Source organism: Nelusetta ayraudi, unplaced genomic scaffold, assembly GCF_046127955.1.
Source record: "Nelusetta ayraudi isolate G7.1 ecotype Tasmania unplaced genomic scaffold, CSIRO-AGI_Nayr_v1 ptg000028l, whole genome shotgun sequence".
Taxonomy (NCBI): Eukaryota; Metazoa; Chordata; class Actinopteri; order Tetraodontiformes; family Monacanthidae; genus Nelusetta; species Nelusetta ayraudi.
Window position 1 is genome coordinate 4,029,775 of NW_027466078.1, and position 22,281 is coordinate 4,052,055.

The window sequence follows — 22,281 nt, forward strand, 5'->3', positions numbered from 1 at the left end:
ATCATCCGGGGGTCATCCTCCCTCTCAGTCGCCACTTACAACAGCAAAAAAAACATGCAAGAATGGTCTCGACTGTGACTTACGGCCTGCTGCTCGCCTGCGTCGCTCTGCCCGGACTCGTGCTCGGAGATTTGGCCTTCCGATGTCCGAGTTGTACCGCGGATCTGCTGGCAGCGTGCCCCAAAATCCCACCATTTTGTCCGGAGATCGTGAGGGAGCTGGGATGCGGCTGTTGTCCAGTGTGCGCCAGGCAGGAAGGGGAGCTCTGCGGCGTCTACACGCCGAGGTGCTCCAGCGGACTGAGGTGCTACCCGAGCGCAGAGGCCGAACTGCCCTTGCAGCAGCTCATACAGGGCACAGGCCGCTGCGGACAGCGAGTGGAGATGGATATATATTCCACCAGCCTCGATGAGCAGGCTACAAATGGCAAGTAGAAAGTTGCGTGAAGTTAAAGTCAGTAGTTGAGCAGTTGTAAGGCTCCACTTTGGCTTTTGGATATTTGCACCTCTCTGCTTCTTTCTATTACAGGCTGCAGCCAAAGTGTTGTCATGTGTGCGCGGGCGCGCGCGTGTGTGTCAATATATCTGTAACATTAGACACGCAGTGCATGTTAAATAACCACAAGTCTAACTAAGCGACTGGCTGCTTTAAATTTAACGGCAGCCAGTTCACAACTCGATACTTTTTTAGCTAAACACCCAAGAATGTCCTTTGAAAGTTAGACGTCCAGCAGATGCATAAAGACTATTTTTGGTGGGGAGCTTGCTAGACTCATCAGGAAAAAACGTTTGCAGCGCTTTTCCATGGCGATGCCCGTCCAAAACTAATTTCTTTTGTCCTGCACACGTCTTTATGCCCCACTGGAGTCGATGCAGAAGCACAGCGCCACTTTAAATACCAGACTTTGTTGCCTGTTTAATGAGTTTACTCACCCCCCCCCCCCTTGCATCCCCCCTCATTTTTTGCCATTAGTCAGTAGGCTGCACACCTAATTTGCTGTGCTGTGCTGTAAGGCCTGTTCTGAAATGTGCTATGAAACGCCACAGTTTTTTTTTTATTTCATTTTTTTTTTCATGTATGTCAGATTCTTTCACTTGCAGGACGAATTTGGCGTCACTTTGTATAAGGTGGTCCCGGAATGACCACGCAAAAAAGGGCCGCGATTGGCTCAAGCACCGGCGCTGGATTGTGCAAACGTGCTCAGTCCTGGGGTGCCAGTTTAATATGTGATTTACAGTCAAAGCATGTCGTGCGCACTTTTACTGTTTTCGGGGATTTTTGCAGAACTCTTGCGCTAGTCTTTACCCCCCTTTTTTTCTTTTTTTTTGGGGGGGGGTGATCCACGTGGATTATGCGGACCGACTTGAAACCGTCTTCCTCTCAGAAACTGTGAAATGCATCACACGAGAGATAGAATGCTTGGCTCTGGAGTGTCTGTGCGGCTTTACACAGCTGCAGAAGTTTGGCACCGCGGCCCGTCGTCTTCTTCTTCTTCTTCTTCTTCCTCCACTTCTTCTCCTTCTGAGTATTTATTGCTGGATCGCTAACAAAGGTTCAACGCGCTTAGAGCCAGCAGAAATGGCAAATCCTTAGGATCGGCGGCAAGAGCCTTTCCACCAATGGAAAAGTACGCGTCGCATAGCCTGCGTTGAGGAGCAGGAGTAGATCACTTGCCAGGGAATTATCTCTTGTTGTGGTGCCGTCTACATGATCAACACCCCCCCAGCTTGAGCTCTAAGTGTTTCATTGCCATCCATAATTTGCCCGTGACATTTTATTTATTTATTTATTTTGCCACAACTTACACGAGTGTGTTTACAGTCTGACTAAACTTTTTTTTTTATTTTTTTTTTTTATGTCTTCGGTTTTGATGTGCTTTTTCTGCACCACACGCCGGCGCCCGATGATGTAGTGCAAACCGCCCCCCCCCGCCCCCCCTTCATGTGTTTGTCAGTGCCAGCGCTGACCTGTCATGAAAGGTGCACACCATATTAAGATGACTAGCCCGGTCTTGGGAGTTTAGAAGTTTCACAGAGAGGATGAGTCAAAACAATATTTTCACTGCGTGAGTCTTTAATGTCAGGGGGAGAAAAAAAAAAAAACAAAAAAAAAAAAAAACCACAGCTACATCAAACACTTCTCGGGTCACAATAATTACCCAAAATAAGCCAGATATCCTGCAGGGACACAAGAGATCTTTTCCCACATTAAAGTTATTAAAGACACAAGGTCACTTTTGATTCATGAAAATACAATCTGACATGTGCAGTGTATTTTTTTTTTTTTTTGTTGTTGTTTTTTTTGGCAGGCACTGTGCACTAAGCATACACAAGCACTATCCCCTCAGTGAACCCAAAATACGTCAGTTACCCAAATCTTTAAAGTCCTCCTCTGAGGAGGGTCCTTTTTTTTTTTTTTTTAGGGGGGAATTATATTGTCAGTTTACATCGCCAGGAAGGGTTTTATTAGTATGTTGAATTTTAAACGTCCAGGCAGTCAGTAAGTATGAAGGGTGGTAACCCATCACGAAATGTATGCTATATATAGTCCTTTTTTTTTTTGTCGGACTGTTGTTTTTCATTGTTTTTTGTTTATGACGGGGTTGAAGTCAATACTTGGGATGAAAGCTTATGGCTGTCAAACAGACAAGTGTTTTTGTTTGTTTTGTTGTTTTTTTTGTGTGTTTTTTAGAACTTTCAAAAAAGCTGAAAAAAAACTCTCCACTGAAATCACTATTGAACAACGTCGGAGTGCATTGTGTGTAACACTAATAATCTGACAACTTTGAGAATCAGCTCAGTTGGTAAAGTTTGGGTTTGTGACCAAAGGAAAGTGGGGCCCTGTTTAGCTTGAGATGAGCAAGTTTCCATGACTGACTTTATGTTTCATGCTCTGATTAATTATCAATGGAAAAATCCTTTTGGGACACACTATGATATTTTATACAAACTCAAATGTCATCACAATACTTTTGTGGAAGAATGTTGTCTCAAAAGTTGTTCCTCACAGAGACAAACCGCTGCTATTATTTGTTTGTTTTGGTTTGTTTTACGAATTGATAAAGGACAAATAACAAAACCTAAGCACTTGTACCTGCCCTTGATGTGTGGCCAGGGCTATTGTCTTGCTGAAGACATGGACGGCGCAACGGTACGTGCCTGGGACGGATCGCTGAAGATAATCTGATCTGATTTGCTGCACGTGCTCTGAAAGCGGCTCACACGTTGGCTCGTGGTTGCATGTCGCGCGTATTCTGAAAACAGACGAGGTTGTTGACTGCTTTGTCAGCGGGGCTCATCGAGACCTCGTACCTTCAGCCAGGTGCCACACGCCGGTCTGCCCTCCGCTGCGACTGTGGCCTCCGGTGTTCTGATGGGATGGAACACGGCGGAGCTGCGAGCGAACGTCGCATCATGCTGCGCTTTGCCCTCAGCTCATTTTGTTGTGTTTGGCCTTTTAATGCGCGAGCAATTGCTCGGCTATCAGATGATGGTCTCCTTTGTACCTATTAGAGTGCAGTTTAGGGTCGTTTCCTGTAGTCGGTCGAGATTAAATTTTCACTTGGTGACCGCAGCTCTGTTTACTCAGAGGATAACAGAAACTGGCAGTTTCGGGCGTTTTGATTGGGTCTTTCTGTGTGATCCTCCTTTGTTTTTGCTTTCTCTCCCCCCCCCCCAAACCTGGACACAGAGGAGCTGCAATGACGTAAGACGCACGGCCTAAGCAAACAGTTCAGAGTTCACTGCAAAATCTCCCAGCTTTGTCTCTGTAAAATCCCAGTGTATCCCCTTACTGCTTCACAGCTTTGTAGTGCTAATGCTGGTGAAATGGTATGCGTCCGCTCCTCCTGCCTCCCGCTTGGTTTCAAAGGAAATGTTTGAGCGACTGAGCGATATTTGTGCTTTTACATTCATGGCCTGAAATTCTCCCAATCCGCAAAGTGTGTAATGGCAGACGTGTGCACATCATCTAAAGTGTTTCCACTGCCTTCGCAGTTGCGAGTTTGCTCAGAGCCGCTGTCTCAGTTCACGTCTTGTTTTGACTCCGCTCTCCAAACAAGTCGAAGCCGTTCTGTTTATTTGACTTCTGAACAAAGATCATGGACTCGCTGTTTCTATCGGAAAGGGACCGGAGCATCTACCAATACCGTGGCGACATCATAATGCTTCCTAAAATAAATAAATACATTTAAAAAAAAAAAAAAAAAAGTTTCACAAATGCAAATGTTTGGCAGTGAAAACATGGCCGATCAAATACAATCTGATCCTGATCTTGTTTTGTTTTGTTTTTTCTGCCCCCCCCCCCCACCCACCAATTGACAGGAAGGAGATCGCTGTGCCAATTTCAACAATTTATGTGGACAATATTTTTGACTGTTTGATCGCAAATGCACATTTGAAGCAGGCTCGGTCAGTAACTGCAACAACGAAGACGTGGAATGCTTCAAAAACAGCCGTTTGCGACGCTCTGGTACTGAAAGATTGATCGGGGTCAGGTGACTCCATCACGTGCAGAGGACGATGCGGCCTGGAAAGCGTAGAGCCATAAACTCATTGGCTCAGTCAGGAACGAGCAGGGCAATGCAGCAGCTTTTAATGACTGGTTCTTAAATAAATGAGTAAATAAATTGGCCTTTTTTTTTATGGCTATTTCCAGATTTGATAAATTGGGTGTCTTTTAGCTTCTACTTTCAGGTCTTACAAAACAAGTGGGGGGGGGGGGGGAGGCTGCAAAGGTGTTACTATGATAGTCAGGTCGACTTCTTACACAGAAACCCTCAAAAATCTGAACGGCTCGTTTCAGTGCAACATGGGGGAAAAAAAAAAAATCCCATACTTCTAGAAACGTACAAGTTGTCATTTTTCAAACCAGTAACAACGCAAAAAAGCTGAAAAAAAAAAAAGAGCCGTAAAAGTCAGTTTTACATAAAGGGACCCCCCCCTTTATTGTTCCTCCCAGCCAGATCTATAAGTTTTGCTGCTCTGTTTTTCCATAATCCCAGTCGTATATTCTACCATTTAACAGCGTTGCGTAACAACAAGGCACGTCTCACTGCAAACGAACACATAAGTCACGCTGATTCAGTGGAGCCTTTTTTGGGAAGAATACAAGAGAGTCTCCAGTGTGGCACTCTGTGGCCTCAGTGAACCCGCTGGCACTGTTTTTCCACTGCTATCCGTTTTGTTTTGTGTTGTAAATATTTTTTTTCTTTTCTTTTATGCAGTAAGATTGTCCACCCCACTGTTCCCCGCACACACACTGCCTGCTGCAAGCCGGGCTTGCACATCCTGCTGCTGTCAGCTTACACTTCAAAGTGTTGCGGTGCAAAGTGTGGCGAGAGGCTTAAGAGAAAGACAAAACGACGCAGACTCTGCGTCTCTGATGAGGGCTTGCATATGGGGCTGCTGGTCAGTAATGAAAAGCATATGGGAAAACAAAAACCCCTTTCCCTCAGTGCAAGTCCCAGTTGACTGAAATGCATAACATTTTTATTTTTTTTTTTCTCTTTTAATATTCTTCACCGTTCAAACTAACCTGATACGGGAGATAATGTGTTTCCCAATTACGTCCACCCATTCAGCAGCAAAATAAAAAGCCCAGTGGACAGGACGGACTTAAGAGTGGAGCCCTTTGCAGTGACAGGCAGAGCAACTAAATGCTCCTCCACTAGATGGCAACAGGTGGTGGATTAACCTGAGTGTCTACCTGCTGCTGCTCAAACATCAGAGCAAACACCGGTGGTGGCCAGTGTTATTTGTTGTTGGGCACTTTCAACGGTATCGGTCCGCGCCTCGTTCACGCCGGACTTGAAGCACCCCCCCCCCCCGCGGCTGGCGGCTCGCGATCGTCTGGTCTATCGAACACCTTTGCTTCGGTACGCGATATATATACGCCGGGACTGGCGCGATATTATGACGTAGCGCACGTAATGCTCACCGACCGGAGCCGTGTGCCGGCTAAAGCCGGTTTCAACCCGGGTCACTTGCACGGTTGTGTGACTCTGGTTGACGCGAGTCGGCGAGCCTTTCCCACTGCCACCAAATGCTCATTCTGAGCGAGTTTAAATAGGCCAGCGGAAAAGGGGCTTGAATGAGGCTTTGAGTGAGACAGCGGCAGTGACACGACCTGATAAATATTTAAAAAGAAAAAGTACTCAATCAGGACGCTCTGGTCCTGAAGAACATTCTGACCCAGATGAAAGGCCAAGTATGAGCAGTGGTCAGAAGAATGTGAAAAAAAAAAAAAAAAAAAAAAAAAAGCTGAGCTCAGACAGAATGAAAGTTATATTGCGTTTGGATTTACATGAAGTAAATCCAAAAACAATATAACTTTCATTTTGTCTATGTGGACGGTTGCTAAGAATGTCATTTTCTATTTCATGAATGGGGTTTTCTGGCAGAGTTGCACATAATCCAAGCCAGTGGATACTAGAACATCACACCCAACACACTTAGACCTCACACAACCAACTTTTCAATTTTTGTCAACATGCAGGTTGGCCAACAAAAATGGAACGATGCCAAATAGCTTAAGGACAGATATATTTTTTACATCAAGAAACGTCTTTTTCATGCCTAAAGAAAAGCTGAAACACTCGCGAAATCCTGACGGAGGTTGTCATAACTACACAAAATTGCTTAGAATGTATTCTGTGCTTGGACAAATGGTTAATCATATTTAAAGTTAGGGGGCGTCCCCATAGCCTCGCCTCGCCTCGCCTCGCCACGGTACGGTTGTAGAGCGGCCCCACTGGCCGCTACGCGGTTGTAGGGGGCGCCGTTTTGGTACCTCAAGCGCTCAGGGTCCAAGCGAGACGAGGCGAGTTGAGTGGTGACGTAGCGACGAGCAGGGCACTGGATTGGCTCGGTGTTTTCGTCGATTTTCCCTTTCGGAGCGGGACATTTGGAGACCGAGGCACACCTAAAAAAAAAAAAAAGGACACCTGGCAAATTATTGAGACATTATTATTTCTATTGGGGTATAACCCTCTCTGTTGCGCAGCTGTTGTTTCAGAAGATTGTTGGAAATGAAAAATAATACCTTTGCATCCTTCTACTTAAATGCAATGATTGTTGCGTGAACTTCTCTTTACATTTTCCATTAGTTTCACGCAAACTCAAATATCAAAAATATGGTCACAGTTTTTGGGAGTGGTGTATGTTGTCTCATAAAATGACCTTAACTCTGCCGTTGGACGCTCAAAGACAAACGTTATCTGGGTTTAGATGACCTTTGTCAGGTCGCTGTCGACGGTCAATGAAGTTGACAAGAAAAGGGCTGAAAACGTTCACAGGGTTAGGGTACAGCTGCATAAATGAACAGTAGCTTTCTGGTTTTGCCACCTTTGTGAACATTCTTGAACGAGGGCAGCAGACACGTGTTGCACGGCACATTACACATACAGTAAGGTGCAGGTGTGCTCTCCATGCCACTTGTTTCGGAAAGCAGTCCGTCTAAATGATGACGGTGAACGCTGCAAGATCATCTTTGACCTCTCGCGCCACCTTTTTCAAAATCCAAATCCCTCAATATCTGCAAAAACAACTCCATCCTACTGACACACACTACCTAACTGATACCTAACAAAATGAGAGAGGAAGCGTCAAAAGGTTGGCGGAGAAATCCAGCTGGGTGAAGAGAAAAAAAAAAAAAAAAAAAAAAAAAACACCATTCAGTTTGTTATTCGTACATTTTTCTGAAGAGCACTGAAACTGTCCTGACCTTGCCGGAGACCATTTCTAACTGATAAAGGGTTGAGGGAGTGCACAGCCATTTTCTTGGCACGAAGGACACTGCCTCACTGTATGTATGGTAACGGTGCAAACACATGAACGCTACGCAACCCTGGAAAGACATTACTCATTCAGCACTACGAGACAGTTGAGAAACGTTGCTTAAAGGCAATGCACAAAGTCAACACTTCCAACAGCTCACGACAGGTAGTTTCTATGGCACTGAACACAGAGTCAACAACACAGTATTTAGATTACAGCTATTGGCTGGAGGCATGTTTTTTTTTTTTTTCTCTCTCTCTCTCTCTCTCTCTCTCCCTGGACTATGCTGTCATGAGTTTCTGTGTGTATGGAACAGCTGTTCCTCACCAGGTAAATGCTGATTGGTGGGTTCTGAGGTCATGAGGAGACTGCTGAGGCAGAGGGGTTGCAAAAAGAATAAAAACTGTATCCAGCACTCATACCCTAATATATGTTCCGTTATTCATAAATATAAAAAAAAAGTCATTGGAGGGTTTTATCTCAGTTTTTCTGTTTTACCGCTGGCATTTATTATAAAGGCTAACACTTGTTGCCAAAAGATCAGAAATACACTGCACTTGTGTTCTTGGCATGAATTCTAATCCCGGAGACAGAAGATCACTGTGACTCCATGTTATGTTGTACTATGAAATGTTACATCTTGCTAGCATTTTTGTCTTTATTAATGCTGCTGGCTAAGAATGCTGAAACTGGTTAATGACCATAGACGTTCACAGTAATGCTTGTACAAGAGTGCGGCACAACCCAATGTCAAACAACCTTAAAGGTAAAGTGTGTAATATTTGGAGATTTTGAGAGAAAACAGTGACATCAAGTGGTTACATTTTAGATTGCAGTGCTTGTTCACTTCGCCTCCCTCTCCCGAGCTTGCCAGTGAACTACGGTGGCCTGAGCACACAAACCTGGAAACCTCCATCCTCTTCTTCATTGGTTTGAGGACACAAATGTTCACCGTAAATATGAAATGTGCTGTCAGACAGCTGGATTGTCCACGCTAGGCTTCCTTAGAAATCTGGTGGCGCAAGATGACAACTACCTGGGAGCAGGACCCTTGTTATATGTATATTCTTATAAATAAAAAAAAAGAAACATTTTACCAACTTGATTGATTTTTACCAACAAATTACTTTTACTGTATCACGATACACAATATATTTTTATGAATGTACTTATGGGCAGTATATTAAGCTTTTACAAATCATAAATCAAGCCAATTATTACACACTGGACATTCAAATATGTGCGACACAGAAAGTCTGCAGTCTATTTGATTCATAGTAGTCAATAACCTGAAGGCCTGCTTAGCTTCTTTGTCCAAACATATTTTTGCATCTGCATTTGCAATATGTCAGAATTCAACTTTGCAAAGTTTCTGGAATACTGCAGATAAAAAGTTAAACCTTTAATTGTAAACTTACATCATGCCGAGAAGGCATCGAGAAGGATCAAGAAGGGTGATCTGTAGGCCACCTGAGCTCCCTGGACGCACGTTGGGGACTGATCACCCCCAGCTGTGTATGATGAGTGTATGATGCTGAAAGCCTCTACAACACCCGACGGTCCAAGGTTAAATCACCCATGGTGTGTCGAGTTTGGTTAAGTAGGTTGTGTATTGAACCAAGGACGTGTCAGTGTAGCAACATCAATACTAATTGGTGTTTGCATTCACAGCAACTGACACTTACTAATCATGACATTTTAGCAATTAACCAAAATTCACCATATATAAATATATATATATATATACATATCTCTCACCAGACACTAATTCTGGTCACATCACTGTGTGGATCCAGGGCAAAACATGTTAGTGATTGGAGATGAGTCGGTTTCTCATTGACTTGATGTTACGTTTTGTTTTTTGTTTTTTTCCCCTGCTTCAAACAAATGATGAACAGATTTTGGTTCCCAAACAGGAAGTGCACTCCGAGTGACCCGACTGCTCAGTGCAGAATTATGCAAAACACATCAGGATCCTCGCAGTATTTTTGGGGGTGGGATGGATTTTGGACTTTGCCAACAAATTCTTAGCTTGTCTGTTCACACTGTCGGCATGGTAATTACAGGCATCGGCACGCCTGCCTGTCCAGTGTAGCATTAGCGCTATGAATCATGACAGACGCTGGAGGCCCTGAGGATTCAACATTTGGGAAAGTCAGAGGTTTGGGGAAGGCAGTTTCATGATGCATGTGTGTAATATCTGTTCAAACATAAAAGCCAATGTATTCACTATAGTGTTTTCTCATTGTTAATTATATTTTCATGCATGTTTTTTTTTGTATGTATTTATTAAAAACCCTCAACCCCAACCCCCCATCAGCTTAATCTAAATGATGGAGGAAAGATACATTTGATGTAGTGCTACTGCAGACGCAATACAATTCTGAAATTCGTCTTTTTTTTGTGTGCTTGTTGATTTTTAGAGGTGCACGTGACTGAGAACCCACTGACCAAACGACCAGGCCTCGCTAGTCGCTGTTTCCAGGAGTCCATCTGGAACACAGAACAGATTAATCGCAAGAAAATAATGAAGGTCAATGAGCCGGACAACACGCACACCCCGAGCAAGGCCAAGGTCAGAACGCAACTCTTCAAAGACGGGTTCCTTCTCAACTTGCAACACAGAATTGTATAAAGGGTGTAGCACCAGTGTGTTGGATCAAGAGTAACTCACCTTAAGTCTTAATACTGTTGTATGGAAATACAAATTTCAAAACTTTAATCTTTTTAAGACTTTATAGGTCTTTTCAACCATTCCAACCATTGTATTCCATTGTGCGGTAGCATTGGGCCCACAGAAAACAGACAGTTGTACGGCATCACCGGTTAAATATGTGCTAGTCCATTGGCACAAACCCCATCAGGGAGATCACACGCGGTGCATTTTGACATGGAACCTTAAAGGTAATTAGGTTGTAATAGGTCCATGTACTTGTAGGGGTACTCTGTGTTATTCATTACCCAATTCAGAACCATAACTGCTAAACCAGCAAAAATGTTTAAAACACAGTTCAACCACAATCCACCCATCAGGCAACCATAGCAAAGGTCGTAAGTTCACTGACACACACACATTGTTATTGTATGTATTGTCATTCTTTTATGTCCAAGATGAGACCACATGTTGAAAAATAAACTGTGATTTTACAATAATACATGCAAATTACCACCGAAAAAATGAGCTCACGCAGTGGAATGTTCAGTAGGGCACATGCTCTCCTAGCTGCCAGACTTCTTGAAATACGGCTTGGGATTCGTTTTTTGCAGGACACTACTTAAAGAAGCGCGAGTTCCAGATCGACCAGCCGAGACTTTGTGTCATTTTAGCCCATGTTGCTCAGCTCATGAGCGCCATTAGACCAGGAGTTAACGCTGCAGAACATGAATACATTCCGGGTGTGTTCACCTTCTGCAGACAAACACCTTCGTCTAATCACTCGAGACATACGAACAAAATTGTTTAAATTGCAGAATGATGGTGTCAAATGTCCCTTTGGTTTTGTTTTTTTATTCACATGCGGGAGAAAAAATGCCAAAGAATTTTCTAGCAAAGGAAACAGTTTTCTTGTTCTTACCAAAAAACATTTTATACTTATTTTATACTTCTGTGACAGTTTTCACATGAGGTGGAAATTTGGAAACGGCTTTTAATTGTCTGGTTTTTATTTTTTTTGTTAAAATGGAGATTTTTTTTTTTTTTTTTTTTTTCACAATTTCCAAGTGGTTTTGCACCTTCATTATTAAGTATGGGTGCCAATCTTGTATGTGCCGGTGCAGAGGGTGGGGCTCCTGTATGCACCATCATTAAGAATCAGTGAAGGCTAACAAAAACTTGTATATGTATTGTATATGTAGACAGATGCCGCGCATCTGTCTACATATACAATACAATACAATACAATTACATTTTTTTTTATGGCAGAGTTGCACAAAATCCAGCACGGTAGATGACATCACATCACTCCATGCACTCCGGCGTTCATTGAGCGGCACCATCATTAGGTCATCAGTTCAGTTGGCTCAGGGGTATCTTGGCAATATTTCCACTGTAGGGGACGCTTGAAGGTATTTTTGCCTGGTCTTCACTCATCCTCACATCTATATCAGTAAATGTATGGGTGAGGACCCGAGTTTGGAGGCAATATATAGGTTAAAGTTAGGGTTGCTTTCATGAGTTAGAGAGATGGACTGCGCCCACTTGACAACCCGAAGGGTGCCGTCACTCACGTGATCATCCTACAGAGTCTTAGGTATGCGATCGAGCGATGCTAACACCTAGTCCTACGCTACAATCCAATATGATTTAGAGAGCAGTACAATACAGAAATGGCAGAACATGACCAAAAGTCAATATATGCTATAAAAGCATATAAAGCTAGGGATGAAAATATGTGCATGCATGTGTGTAACTTGGTTTCTATTCCTATGTGAACCTAAAGTGATTACTTCATTGTGAGGACAGTTTTATTTCTCATTATATTTTTGCTGGCCCGCACAATAGTGAAACAGGGCATAATGAATAAAAAAAAAACAACAATGTATGAATTGAGGTTAGGCTTAGTCCGTAAGGTTAAGAACATTGCGGTAAGGTTTAAGCTGGGGTTTCCCCACTGGTGGGTCGGAACCCAAAAGTGGGTCGCAGAACTGTTCTGATTGGGTCGCAGCTTAACGGACAGTTTCTTCCCCTGTTTATTAAGTTGACAAGATAGAAAGTGGGCTTTTTTTTTTTTATTGTTTTTATTTTGTTGAATAAATGTGAGTCCTGAGACTTCTCCAAGTTGAGAACCACTGGCTTAAGCCATGCAAAGAATAGAAAATTGAAGAACGTTATGTCCTCATGAAGACAGTGATTTCAATGCATGTGCGTGTGTGTGTACGTGCCGCATTCATGCAGGCCAAAGCTGTTAACGTATATATGTTAATGTAACATTTTTTCCTGGAACGCGCAGCATCAAGCACGGCTTGTTGCTGCGCGGCCACCAGCATCAACGTAAACCAGCGCATATGGTAATGAGCGTCTTTGTGATAAACAGCATTTGTTCTCCAAACTGGAATGCATGTTTTACTCCCCCCCCCCCCTCCCCCCACCACCAGCACCACCAGCACCACCCCTTGTCGTTCCTCTAATGCTCACTCAACATTTCCCCATCCAGCAGAATGCAACCCCACAGACAAAACAAGACAAAGCAAAGCAAAACGGACCGTTCCTGGAACGTCCCTAACGGCGCGGCTTAGAAAAGCGCTCAGATTCCTTCTGTTTCATGTAAATGAGTTGCTGCGCGTCTGTCTGCTGGCGGCGCGTGCGTTCACGGCGCAGGGAGCGGCGGTCACGTGCATTTTGCTCGTCTTCCTCAACGCTTGACGCGGACGCTTTGAGCGAGACAAAGTGATGCCGAGAGGGAAACAACAACAACAACAAGAAAGACGGGCGAAAGCGTTCGAAGCGATTGTCCCTGTCATTAGAAGGAACAAAAGAGAGAATGCAGTATTGGGAGCGGTGCAGCTGGGCAGGAGGAGGAATCTCAGACAGCTGTGTCAAGCATGGATGCACTTCATTGTGGGTGGTCACATGAGGTCAGATCCTACATTCTTTACCATAGCCTAGGCCGCCATGATTATGATACCCCCACCCCCCCCGAACCTTCCCAATGCCTCAGAATTATAGGTTTGGCCCAAATTTTTCACTTTTGTCTCATGGTTGTTTGTAGCTGCGTTTCCATGACCCCGAGAATTGCGAAAACGTAAATGCCGCAATAAAAAACTGGTAATTAGAAACACCTAAACTTCAAAAACCTCTCAAATATCACTAAAAAGGTTTTTACGCTCTCATGAGGTGGTTTTTCAGACGCATCCATATGGAGGTATATCGCAAAAGTGTCACGGAAACACTTTCTTCGCATTTACACGTCACCAGACGTGACGTACAGGGTCACGTGACCACTTCACTCCAAGTGAAAATGGCGCATTATATGTTTGGTTGGAATACAAGTAATCAAAGAGAAAAATACAGCAACCATTCTTGACAGCAAACAAACAAACAAAAGCAAACGCAATCCTTGTGGAAGCACCTGCAAATCACAACCGTACTTTGTCGAAATTTTAGAAATATTGCTTTTATTTTGCAAGCTAGTGTCCTTGAACAATTTAACAGGAGGCTGTTCTTAGAACTGTTCCTTCTCAAGCTTAAATGCGTCAACCAAAATGTGCCATCAGAATAAAAATGTGTCTTTTACTGAAAATATCTCTTTATTCTCTATTATTCTTGGAAAACAGTTTACCTTATATTGTCAGTGATCGCAACAATGGCATAACTGTGCACATCAACAGTCAAAGCAAAAATGTTGCCATGATCCATTTCTTTTCTCTTGGTTCTCTCACTGCAACTGAAGTCCATACTGATTTCAAACTCGTGTACACCAAGTGATACCTGACTGTGTTTGGTTAGCGTTGTCCAAAATCCTGCACTATGAACACTTATCATCTGCAACTCACATGACAAATCATGTTGAATCAATTGTCAAACTCACCGGCAATCAGAGATCAATGAAATTAATCTGTGCACGAATGAGTCAGGGTGTGACTTCTCAAAAGCAAATTTCCGATAGACCCCGATCAAATACGACCAGCGTCCTAACTGAATGCTCAGAAGGCTAATGCGCCGCCCAATGAAGTCTTCATGTTCCTCACTTCAAATGTTTTGTTTGTGAGAATCTTCACCTTTCGTCCTTTCATCATTACCTTCAAGCGTCCCTCAGCCAATCATCTTCATGCATCTTCTCTCACGTAAAACTTCTCATCTAACTAACCCTCTCATACCAACTAACCCTCCATATCCAAACCATCTCAGTCTGGCCTCTCTGGCTTCATCTCCAGAACCTCCAACATGTGCAGTTCCTCGTTGATCCTCTTCATTCTGCTCATTCAGAAAGAGAAGCTCAGTAGATTGACCGTAGCTACCTCCAGCTCTGCCTCCTGCTCTTTTTCCCCCACTGCTACTGTCTCTGAACCGAAAATAATTGCTGCTCTCGCCATCGTTTTAGTCACCTTTCCTCTCACGCGCACAGTCTTGTAACGCTAAACTCCAGCTGACTCTTCTCCACATGTTCCAACCTGCTTCCACTCTCCACTTGTTGACCCTCTGTAATTAAATTCCTCCGTCTTCTTTATCTCTACTCTCTGAACAGTCACCGTTAAACTCGGGTCCCTCTGATTCACTCGTGTACTCTTAACCTTCATTACTCCCTTTTTGCAGGGCCGTCATACATCCTCCTCTACATTTCCCTCCAGCTGCCCTGCTTAGATTATGATAATGGATACTCTTTGTGCACACTTTTATGTAGCAACTGGCTGAAAACATTATCAAACATTTGGCTGAATGAATTCATTTGACCACCGATTAAGTGATGCTAATTCTTGTTTTCTCTGTATTTTGGTAAAATGTACAATACTTTTTTGTTGTTGTTGTTGTTTTTGTTGTTCGTTTGTTTTCCACATTTTACACTGCAAGTAGTAAAACTAACTTGCTATCCACCATGGACTGGACTTAAACCAGAAACTCTGAAAGCTTGCAAATGGTTGGTGAATATAAAAAACACATCCTCAACACTCTTAAATAAGGGTTTTATGTCTGTCTGTTAAGTACGAACAATAAAGAAAGGCAGAAAGCCAAGTCTGACATAGTGAGAGAGAGAGAGAGAGAGAAAGAAAGAAAGAGGGCTTCTTATCCGAACAGATGACTGATAAGGTCTGTGGCAAACTTTGCCCTCCTTCTCTCTCATCCTCAGCCAAATGATCACAAGGCCAACTTGTTTGATCCCACTTGTAGCCCCATATGGTCAGTGTGTGCTTGCCTGCACATCCCACAGACCGGAACAGAGTATTCCTTGAGGTGTATGAAAATGTGTGTGAAGAGGTGTGCAATGTTTCTCTCTGTCTGTCTGTCTGTCTGTCTGTCTGTCTGTCTGTCTGTCTGTCTGTCTGTCTCTCTCTCCCTCTCTCTCTGTGCATAAGGTAGTGCAGCCACCCATCTGCCCTCCAAACACACATTCATCAGCAGCATATCTGAAATGTGTGCTTTATACTTCATGCAATCAGTGTGGATTAAAAAAAAAATAAAAATACACACTCATTGAATAAGTATCTTTTTGTATATATTCTTTCTGGGATTCTGGGATATCACAAACCCGCAGGTGTTTTTTTTTTTTTTTGTGCTTTTTTAAATTAAATTCATTTAGCAATTCATCTCTGATAATCTCCGAAATGCAATTATTTATGGTTTGAATGTTTTTCTCTTTGTGTTCTCTTTTTGCGTATGCCAGTCCTTTCAGAACGTCTGTGAGGAGGAGTTGAATTATGTCATGGATCAGATTTCCAGTCTGACCTCGTTGGACAGCAGGGGACCGCTGGAGAGCCTGTACGAGCTTAGATTTCCAAACTGTGACAGGCATGGCCTGTACAACCACAAACAGGTAATGTATGAAGCATCTTGTTACAGAGTCCATTGAATAATATTGTCATAGCTGGTTTGGTCATTTGTTATTTACAACAGCCTTGTATGAGGCCCATGATGCACCAATGATCGTTATGACCACAATAAAACTGATTGAAATGACCACAAATTTTAGAAAGAAAGAAAGAAAGAAAGAAAGAAGGAAAGACATACAAAAAAATGCTTTTGCAGACTTAAATAAAACTATTTATGGACAATCAATGAAAGTATTTATGTGTCTATCAAGACAGTGTGATCTAAGTAAGCAACAGCAACTGGCTCTAATATACGCTCCATCCGTCATATTGCTTTAGCCATGTGTCTGAACATTCACTAGTAGAGGTCTGAGGGTGGTGGTGGTGTAAGAGGGAGGGGTTGGGTGGGATGATCAGGGCCAACAGGGACCCAACAACTCACTTTTGTCCCCAGGGCCTTCTGCGTGGTTGACTGTCCGTGCCCATCTGGGTCAAAATGTTGCCTCTTCATTAGTAGAATACAATTAAAAGTGCACAAATCCATTCTGCGCACAGGCACTGGATGGGGGGGTGTTGCCAGGAATCTGGGAGGGGTATCGCGAAAGTATCAGCGTCCGTTGTTAAAAGGACTGATTGCCAGAACTGTGAAAAACAGAGCAGCATTGCATCCTTATAAGCAGGCTGGAGACACATGGGACTCTGGAAAGGTATTGGGAATATTGTAATAAGATTGCTTTGAGATTGCTTCAAAAGAGCTGAGGGTTTGTGCGTGTTTGTACGTGTGTCCAAAGCCAATTGGCTGAGCGCGACGATTCAGGTGTCACGTCTTGCTGGGGATCTTGACTCGACAGATGATGGCAAAAGCAGGAACTTCATTTCGAAGCAGGATTTGTGGTCGGTGAGCCGTAGCCTCACGGTCAACCCCTGGATTCTGGTGTTGCTCAGCTGTGGTAACTGGAGTATCATGGCAAACAGATCAAAATGATGTCTACCCTGTGGCCATCTGTTTTGGGCCGTCTTTGTGGAAGCTCCCCACATTACTCTCCCGCTTTGACTGACTGAAAAACGTTTTGTTGCAAACACAAACCGAAAAGTTAACTTTAGATGTGCTTTTCTTCGGACTTGCTAACATTTAAATTTGTTTGACACATTTTTGATGAGGTTGCCAAGGCTGACGGCGACACAAACATGTCATCAGAGTTTAATTAGAGGGCTTATGAAGATCCACAAACGCATGAATATAATCCGTAGATGTAACTAGTGTGGGATCTACTCGTGCCCTGATGACAGAACAGCGATGCTGTAAGCTTATTCATTTAGAGATTGACACTGTCAACAGTTTCACCCAAGTTTCCTTCCTGCATCTGGCAGCTGCACCTGTGTTCCCCTTAGCCTGATTATGTGTTTGACTCCTTTCTATTTGTGCAATATTACAGTTTGCCATGCTCTTCTGCGAGCAGACATGTCGTGTTGGTGATGAGTCACATGCAGTACACAGCCCCCTTCTGTAGAAATGCACCCCTGTTCTTCTGAAATGACGTACTGTATCTTGGTGGCAAGGTCGGTTTGGCATGCAACGCTGGCCTTGTCAATACGACCCTGCCATTTATCTTGGTTTCATAAACGTATGCGTTCAAAGCCATCCTGCACAGCAGCTGCATCACCAATGACATAGTTAAGACAACATTCATTTGGACAGTTTTTATATTGTTGTTATTTAACTTTCTCCATTGACCACGAGTTGTGTATTTTTTTCACTAGATACCCTCAATAACCCCAAACAATGAGTGCTTAGATGAGCGCTAAAGTGCTTGGAAAATACATCATAAGGTCACAACAAGTCCACATTTGACCTCAACACCAGGCAGGCGCTGTTCCCGGTAACTTGTTGTCCTCTTCCTCACACGGGGCACAAAATAACACTAAAACTCCTCAAATTCACCCGCCGACATCTGAAACTACTATCATCGTATGATTTGAGTACTTGTATGAGGGAGCAAAATTCCCTCTCGGACCGCAAGTTCTCTGTCACCGCCGATGATAATTGCTGTCTGCTTGCAGTTATTTTCGCACTTCGCAGAATAGCAGAATAGTTTTATCGTGGAGTTAATCGTCCATGACTGGTCAAAGCAGATGACTCGGATCTGCTCTAGCTTTCTTCCAACAGGGGAGTTCTTCGTGGAGGGCTTAGTTGGTTTTCCTGATTGTGTCAAAGCGCTTTCAGATGCTTTTGGTTGTAATCTAGTGCTTTACAAATGTCCAGGGTGTTACCTTACCTTCATCCCATGACTGCTGGGGGAGCTCCAGTAGACCCCTGCAACCTTAAGTGCAGGAATAACCGGGTATAGAAGATGGATGGATGGATTGAGCCGCACTTTACCGTCATTTATTTGTGACACACACGGTGTCTATTGACTTTTACACAACATGATTTAGTTTGTGTTCTCAACCGTCATGTCCGATTAGAGGATTGTGCTGTATATCATACTATCTGTGCCTTGGTTGGGAGACTGATCACGCTACAAGTTTCAACCTGACCACAACCCCGATCACTTGTCCTGTGTTGACACCAGGACCATGGCAGAGTTCAGAGGTAGTTGGTAGCTGACATGCCAGATGTTTTTTTTTTTTTTATCGTTCTTGTGATGCATCCCAAGTTATGTCAAGTTGCACGTTCGTCAATCCCAACCCTCTACAACAGTGAAAGTTGCCCAGCCATTTGATGCTGGGTTACAGTAGGCTGGAACCTACTGGAACCCTGGTATAAGATTTAATTTATGAAATCTAGTTCATTCATTTTTGCCAGGAATTGATCGTCCTCTTGGTGGTACTGATGAGGATAGCAGGCAGTTTCTGTTTGCTACCCCGAAAAGACAAAAGCAGAGATAGGCAGAAAAGGTTTGGTTAAACTCTTTGTCTCACAGCAGCTCCCCACAAGGCCATCACGAGCTGCTAAAGTCTCCCTTGTGCCAATAGGAATCCATGAGATGTAGTCATTTGGGCCAATGTGAAAGAGGAGAAGATTGACCTCTTTGTTTCAGTTTGACAGAGAAGGATTACCCAGTCAGCTTTGCCCCGTCTCAACAAGTGTTTTCCATGAGCTCTTTGCGAGGTGGACACTTGAGGTAAAGGGGAATGATTCAGAGGACATTCAACCTGAGGTGTCGGCTTGGAGTAAAACTGTGAAACGTACAATTGGCTAAACTAAATTCGATACACAAGGTCTTGGTTACATCAGGGGCCTTAACAGCTGAATGTTAATGTACAGCCATGTCTTGGTTGGCATCACTTGCAGCACTTCTTCCTTCCTTTTCACAATACACACCCTCCGTTCTTTTCAGCGGGATGCACTCACACAAAGACGCACATCCGCACACACAGACTCGCCCATGCGCATGCACACACACACACACACACACACACACACACACACACTGGTGTGTGCCTGGAGATGTCATCATGAACAAGGCAACAGCTTCTGAGCTCAAGGTTACAAGGCAATAAAGCTGTTTTCTGTTCTTCCTGGGAAGACTTTAGCCGAAGTGAGGCACAAAACTGCACTTTTCACTGTGTGTTTGTGGGGGAGGTAGGGGGTAGGTTGGGGCGCCGGGATGGTCATGAATTTGAATTCTGCTCATCCCCATAATCAGAACGGGGGATGGCGAAACGGGTCATGCATCCGCAGAGTTGTGCGAGAGGGTTAGCGGGAGGAGAAAGGAGCGATTTGAACGGGTGCCACGGACTCTTAAAAAGCGAAGCTCTCAACCAACTCGGCCAATTTTTCACCGCCGGTCACAAACAACGGCATTGTTTCCGCATCCGAGTCCTTGGGAGGTTCCCAGGGGAGGAAGAAGGACTGTACCTCCTCAGCACTTGGCTTCCTCCTCGGAGTTTGTCCCTCCTCGTGGCAGGGCAATTACTGTAACTGTCACTTTTTTTGTTCTTTCTCATCGAAGGAGGAAAATGGAAAGTCTTTTCTCCGTCCCCCCGCCCCCCGCGCCCCTGCGCCCCTCCGCCCCCGGCTCCTTGGTTCCCCCCGCTGTCCCCTCCGCCGCATCCCCGCCTCGCACGGCGTAAACTGTGTCCACTTCAATTATGACCTCATTTCTGAGGAGAGGAGTGCCGGGGGGTGGGTGGAGTGGAAGGGTGAGGGTGGGGTGGGGGCGTTGCTGGTCTCCTGGCATGCCCCACCGTGCAAGTGTTGTTGTGACTGGATTGTGAGCGAGGGGCATGACCTGAGCATGGGCTGCCATTGGGCGAGCCGCGTCCCACCCAGACCAGGGCCCTCGCTCCCGTCCAATAGCCCCCTGCCTGGCTGCAAAACACACAAGTGCACATGCACGCACAAAATAGACACACGCACGCATGCACACGCACACACATCTCGTACGCCATGTTTCATTAGCACACCCCCACGCTTCCCACTGTGCATGCGCCGCCCCTCCCTCCTCTCCTCCACTGTTTTCCAACGTGTCTGCGTTTGTGTGTTGTTTTTTCTCCTCCTCCCAGTGTAACATGTCCACCAATGGCCAGCGGGGGGAGTGCTGGTGCGTCAACCCCGACACGGGGATGGAGCTCCTGGACACGCCAAGAGTCAGAGGAGACCCCAACTGTTAACAGTCGGACCTCGATGGGAGGGAAGGAGCGTCTCGCTGAAACCCACGGCGCACTTTTCACGATTAAAAGTCAAGTGTGAATGTTGACGGCATTATCGCCTTGACGGTGTCTTAAAGTAATACAGCACGTTTGACATACCAGGATTATAGTTTTTTTTTTTCTTATTTGCTCAAACACCGGCTCATTGAAACAACTGAAGGTTGACTTAAAGGTCAAGTGTGTAAAATGTGGCTTGATATATGATTTTTATATTGGTAAAACATACTCCCCATAAATACATTGACAAAGATATTTACTTGGAGTACGATAAAGGTGATTTGGGTTTCCTACCCTTTCAATGATGAAGTTCTTATTTAAATATAAGAATATCCATAAATCAAGGGGTCTTGCTCCCAGTTAGCTGCCATTTTTCACCACCATATTTCTAAGGAAGTGGACAATCCAGCCCGGCTGACAGCACGTTTTGTAATTAGGGTGAACGCTTGCTTCCTCAAGTAAACCAAGGTGGGTTTGGGTGCACAAGCCACTGTGGTTCACTGGCAAGCTTGGGAGAGGGAAGGGGAGTGAAAGAGCGCTGCAATATAAAATGTAACCACTTGATGTCTCCAAATATTACACACTTAACCTTTAATTCTGCAAATAACATTTAACTGCAGCCAACCTGTTGGAACAATGATACTTCACAATAAATGTTAACCATAATTAAAAAAAAAAAAAAAACACACATAAAGTCTCAAGAACCATTAGATTAATATGCTTGGCTGTGGACCGTGTGGCTTTCAGAAAAGTTGAACATATTAGCTTCATTCCATTTACATTTCAGAATAAAACTGCAAAACCCTTTTTGAAAAATACCCACGTCAGACTCTTATTTTCCCAAGAACTTTGTCAGCAAGTGAAGTGTGAAATACATTTAACTACAAATTCTGTGGACTGCAAGTTTATAAGAGCAGAAAATGAGGTTGCTGACCTGACCTGCTTAAACCTGCTGCTCTTTAATGCAGCAGATCACCTGTCATTGCTTTTGGGATTGCTCCACTACACCGAATCCATAGTTGGTCATTAACATTTTTAGTTTTAAAATCTCAACTGCTTCATAAATAATCTGACGGCAGAGAAAAAACTGATTTCCCATGGCCTCGCGCTTAAAATAAAACAAACAAACACAAACAAATGTTAGCAAATGTTTGACTTGAGAGCTCTGTGTGACTGCCAAAAGTCCAACCGAAAAGAGAATTCCCCCACCCCCCCCCCCCGAATCTGGAAAAATGCTTTTCTTTTCGTAGATGGTGTCATGGTTTGGATTCTCACTTTAAAAGCGAAGTTGTGGTGTGTAATTATTTTGGGAAAAGTTGCGTTACCTTCTTGTCAGTGTCAGTAAACAAGGGCTGGATTAAAGCTGACACAAAGCCACAAAAGCATTTAT

At 44.0% G+C, this 22,281-nt stretch overlaps 1 protein-coding gene across 1 annotated transcript; it reads left to right on the plus strand.

Moving 5' to 3' along the window:
* LOC142891169 (insulin-like growth factor-binding protein 2-B) lies at window positions 1-21,903 on the plus strand. The gene is made up of 4 exons (XM_076030595.1): window positions 1-426; window positions 10,199-10,350; window positions 16,094-16,243; window positions 20,748-21,903. The coding sequence occupies exons 1-4, from the start codon at window positions 63-65 to the stop codon at window positions 20,853-20,855; spliced, it is 774 nt and encodes a 257-aa protein (XP_075886710.1). The 5' UTR covers window positions 1-62; the 3' UTR covers window positions 20,856-21,903.
* Window positions 21,904-22,281: the final 378 nt, after the last annotated feature.